This window comes from Arachis ipaensis, chromosome B09 (assembly GCF_000816755.2).
Source record: "Arachis ipaensis cultivar K30076 chromosome B09, Araip1.1, whole genome shotgun sequence".
In the NCBI taxonomy this organism is placed as follows: domain Eukaryota; kingdom Viridiplantae; phylum Streptophyta; class Magnoliopsida; order Fabales; family Fabaceae; genus Arachis; species Arachis ipaensis.
This window is the reverse complement of record NC_029793.2, coordinates 9,863,900-9,869,091: the sequence shown is the minus strand read 5'-3', so window position 1 is coordinate 9,869,091 and position 5,192 is coordinate 9,863,900. Positions and strand designations below refer to the sequence as shown.

Sequence of the window (5,192 nt, the reverse complement as noted above, 5' to 3'; positions counted from 1 at the left end):
GATGAGATTGATAATTTGTTTAAATTCTATTTAAAAATTTTATTAATAAATTGTTACATATAAAAATAGAATTTGAATTCTGGATCGGTAATTTGTTTAATTAAAATTGATTGACAACATCTCTCATACATTATTAGAAGGTGGCAAAAGTAATTAGATTTAAGAAACACAAAGAGACAAATTTATAAAAACAACAAAGGATTTGTTCTTACATAACTGTCTCTGACTTTCTTGTATGAAAAGAAACAAATAGCTTGTGATAGATATAATGAACTTTATTATGGTGAATCCATTTAGTTAAAGACTTAGAGCTGGACTAATTATTAGAAATTAACAAAAATTTTAATTGATATTCATTAGCACATAGCAGCTCCAAAAGTTCGAATGGCCTGCTCTGGCCTAGTCAAAACAAATAAGACATTGTGTTGAAACTAAATATTTTCACAAAGAAAGCAAAATTTTTAGTTTCATCCATATGTCACTAAAGAAATAATAGATGAGTTCATAATTTTTTATTTATGTCAAAATTATTCTTAAATGTTAATTTATATTTTATTGATATTAAAACATAAATTAATTTTTTAATTATTTTTAATGTCTTGTTTTAATTATATAAAGTATTTAAAATATTTTTTGTTTAATAAATAATAATATATACTATTTCTAAATTTATTTTAAGAATACATGTTAGGAATAAGATTGGACATGTTGATACGTAATGATATTTAGATGTGTCTAAACGTGTCTCGAAAAGAACTTTTTATTTTTTATTAAAATACGATTTGACACAACAGATACACATATCGAATAAATGTCAATAAGTGTCGTATCTAAAATGTGTCTAATACCTAAATACAACAACTCAACAAAGTATATGTACTCTATAGATCTTAATCAATTAATTACTTCCACAATGATTGTGAATTATATTCAACAATGGAGAAGGTCGCATCCAAAATTTAAAAGGGAAAAATGCCATTTGTCAAATTGTGGAAAATACGCGGTAATGGTATGAGTATAGCTAGCTAGCTTCCAAGTTTAGAACTCATATCTAGGGGAAAAGAATCTCAGTGCATTAGGTAAAAGCTAAGACAGGCTCAACTATTATTAGAGTGATAATTTGAAATAAAAAATAAAATAAAAAGAAAAAGAGACTTTGTCAATAACAACTCAAATATTTTATCCATTCGGAGTAGTAGTAGTAGTTGGTAACAATATATTATAATAATTCATCATTAGAAATACATGATTATCCCAATCTTCCAATCTATATATTATATATATCCCATGCTACACCACATTTTGCTATCACCATTGCCTCAAAGGTCTCTCATATTTAATACTAGCATAGCTTGCAAAGTTTCTAATTGCTACATACATATTCCTTTGTAGAATTTAATTTTCTTGGTTATTTTTGTGAGAGAACAATTTTTTTTTTTTACATACATGGCTAAAGCTATAGCATTGGTTGGTTCTTCATTCTTGATTTTGTTGTTGGCTTCTCAAACTGTTTTGGCAACGGATTACACTGTTGGAGATGCTTCTGGATGGACTAACTTTGGTGTTGATTACAAAACCTGGGCCAGTGGAAAATCATTCAAAGTTGGTGATACTCTAAGTGAGTCTCTTCTCTTCTACATTTCATTGTTCTTTCATTTGATTTTAGTAGTGTGCTTCTTAATTGTTATTTTGATCTAAAAGTTTTTTTTTTTCTGTTAGATTAAAGTCCAGTTTAAATAAATAGTTTAATTAAATTTAAAAAAAATAATTTAAACAATAAATAATTATATTAAAAATAACTTATAAATAAATTATTTTGTGTTTGAGTTTTTAGCTTTAAAAGTACTTATTTTATAAAAATGTGATAAAAAATAATAGTATTATGAGAGAAGTCATTTTTTTTAAACTTCTATATATAAACTCCTAAATAACTTCTTAAAAAGCCGCAATTTTGTTTTAAAAATTACACCAGACATTAATACTACTATTTTTTATAAGTCAAAAGTTTTAAAAAGTTACTTTTAAAACTTTTCAAATAGACCCTAAATTTGATAAATTTAATTTGAATGTACTCTAAGTGTAAAATAATTTTATACGTGTATCTAGTTATGAAATATCACATTTGAATAATAATTATCTTTTACATTAACTGCGTAAATAATCATCTAAAAAAACATATATAATTGAACGACGGTATAAAATACTTTACAACTCTAAGTTGATATGTGTAAATTAAAAACATTCCAATGCTTTGCTTGACTTTAATTTTATCTTACAAATAATAATTAAAGAACTATAACTTTAAAAAGCAAAATTTACCCTTAATTGATGTAAAGTTTGTACCACCCATCTGTATAAAATATAACCTTCCTCCTTAGATAAATTTTAATGAGCTACTCTGAAATCAATTATAGGTATACACTATTAATATTATTATTTTGATTTTGATGTGCATGCCTTTTGTATGTAAAGAGTATTTTTATAATTAATTAATCATATAATCAGAAAATAATGTGTTTCAAAAAAAGTAAAAAATAAATGCAACACTTCTAAAAAGATAATTTGTTATTAGGGATAACAAATAAGTTGATAAGTTTTAGATTATGTTTTTTTTTTATATAATCTTACAAAAAAAATATTAAAATAAAATACTCCTCATTTAATAAAGAGTTTAAAAACAAGAAATGTATGATTCTTATCATATTTTTATAGAGGCCAAATGAATAATAATTGAAAGGATGAAGCTAAATATACATCACAAGTAGTTGGGGGCTTGGGTACACTTTTTTTGTCAAATGACTAAAGTGCCCTTAACTATTACAATACTATAGAGCTATTTCTTTTTTTTTTTTTAAATTAAGGTTATCTTTTATGCATCAATATAATTTAGAAACAAATTTCTTACTCATATAACATGTATACGGATAAAGTACGTTTTTTATTTTTCAAATTTGTTAAAAATTTTAAAAATATTTCTAAATTTTATTTTGTTTTAATTTTATTTTAAAAATTTTCGATTTACATCAAATATACTCTTATCGACTAATTTTTCAAAATTTAGGATGAATTTAGTAACAATTTCATAAGAACAACCTTTAATATAGGTAAGACATAAATATTATGTATTATTACTGAATTTGTTCTAAACTTACTGAAAATTTAACTATAAAAAATATATTTAATGTAAATCAATAATTTTAAAAAATAAAATTAAAATAAAATAAAATTTATAAATATTTTTTAAAATTTTAATAAATTTAAAAAACAAAAAATATACTTTATTCCATGCGTATTTAACATCATCATAATTGAAAATATAACTGTTGGAATCTTTTTAGTCACCAGTTTACTTTAGCATATTGTATATATATATATATATAAAACAAAAAAAAAAACAAAAAACAAAAATAATGTTTTCTATAAATTGGTTACTACAGAAGCAATAGGAAAGAATATCTTATATGATCTCTATACAAAGTGTGGTTTTATAAATTAATCCAATATTCTTTAGTAGGTACATACTACAGCCTGTCGTACCATTTATTAATTATTAACCACTCAAATTATTATGTACTAACACGCATAAACAAATATGTTGTAGTATTAGTTGTATTTCTATTAAAAAATGTTTGATGTTATTAAATTGAGTTACATTCTTTTAATTATAGAATAAAACATAAAACAAAATAAAATAACTGGTAACTCCCCTATTTTTTAACAAGTTAATTCTGTGAATAAAATAAGAATAAATACAAAGGCATAATTCATTTGTATTATTTTATTAATCACAAGCCATATTGTTTCTTTATATAATTAATTTAAATTTATTGAGTAATTAATTTATTTGTCTATTTAAATAAATATAAAATTTAAAAAATATAATTATAAAAAATTAATAAAAATAATAAAAAAATAAAAAAATAAATTGTATCTTTTATTAATATTTTTGTGTCTAACTTTTCACAATTTTGTGTCTTTAATATATAATATCCAGTGCTTATAAACGAACGCATTATTAGAGAGTTTAATATATCGGTTCCGCTACGTTACCAATAGCATATTTGCCAACTTCTGCCAACTTTTATTTATAATTATGTTTCATGGAAGTGTGTTCGTGGATGTGTCTAATAAAAATGTCTTTTTTATAACTGTGTTTAATAGAAATGTCTTTATAGATATATTTTCTAGATGTGTCTCTTTATATATGTATTTAAAATATATTAATTATTAAACACATCTACGAACACACTTCCATAAAATACAATTATAAATAAGAGTTGACAGAAGTTGGCAGATAATATGTTGGTATCCTATACTTTTCCTTAATATATTTGACTGAAATATCTAATAGATGGTAACATTATTCTCGCATAACCATCTATAACTTATTCATCATATTATATACACAATTACAACTTGACATGGCAACCTATACAAAATATTCTAATTTGTTTCAAACTAGTCTTGAACAAATTAACGAAACTGAGCAAATTTGTTGGTTTGTTTAAAAATGAATTCAGCTTTCAACTATGACTCAAGCACCCACCAAGTGGCCGAAGTGAGCCAAAGCGACTACGGTAGCTGCAGTTCAAGCAACGCAATCCAAACCTACAAAGATGGCAAAACGAAGATCACACTTTCCAAGGCAGGCAGCTACTACTTCTTGTGCCCAATAACTGGTCACTGCTCTAGTGGCATGAAACTTCAAGTAACTGTTTCTGGTTCTTCTGGTGGGTCCCCTCCATCAAGTGGGTCCTCACCCAAGTCCCCAAGTGGGTCCCCTTCACCTCCCTCAACTACACCAGCTACTCCTTCTTCACCTGCACCCAAGGATAACGCTGCAGTTGGTGTTTCTAGTGGCGTTACCCAATTCATTGGGGCTTTGCTTGCTTCTGCCCTTGTTTTGGGATTTATGTTCTAGGGAAGAGGCAGTGCTACTTGGATTATTTTCTTTATGTATTTGAGTTTTCATTTTTAAGTATATGTAATCATCACTTCTTCTTGGTTTGTTGGATTATTGTGTGGATTTTTATTAAATTTGATCTTAGATGTATATTTATTTGATCTTGATCATGGGATATACATCTTTCTCTCTAATAAAATCATGATAGACTTTAATTATTGATACAAATTAAATATTAAAAGGGTACATATAATCGGCAATAATGGACAATTGAATAAGAGTATGTCCC

General features: G+C 25.2%; 1 protein-coding gene across 1 annotated transcript; it reads left to right on the top strand.

The window, feature by feature from the left end:
* Positions 1,289–5,078, top strand: LOC107619617 (mavicyanin). Its single transcript, XM_016321918.2, has 2 exons — positions 1,289–1,618; positions 4,521–5,078. Exons 1-2 carry the CDS (start codon positions 1,447–1,449, stop codon positions 4,919–4,921), a joined length of 573 nt encoding a protein of 190 aa, XP_016177404.1. The 5' UTR covers positions 1,289–1,446; the 3' UTR covers positions 4,922–5,078.

What these genes read in the sequence shown, in the direction of transcription:
- LOC107619617 (XM_016321918.2), top strand. Translation starts at nt 1,447, where the DNA reads ATGGCTAAAGCTATAGCATTGGTTGGTTCTTCATTCTTGATTTTGTTG. An exon ending in CAAAGTTGGTGATACTCTAA is followed by an intron (nt 1,619 to 4,520) that starts GTGAGTCTCTTC and finishes AAATGAATTCAG; the next exon opens with CTTTCAACTATGACTCAAGC.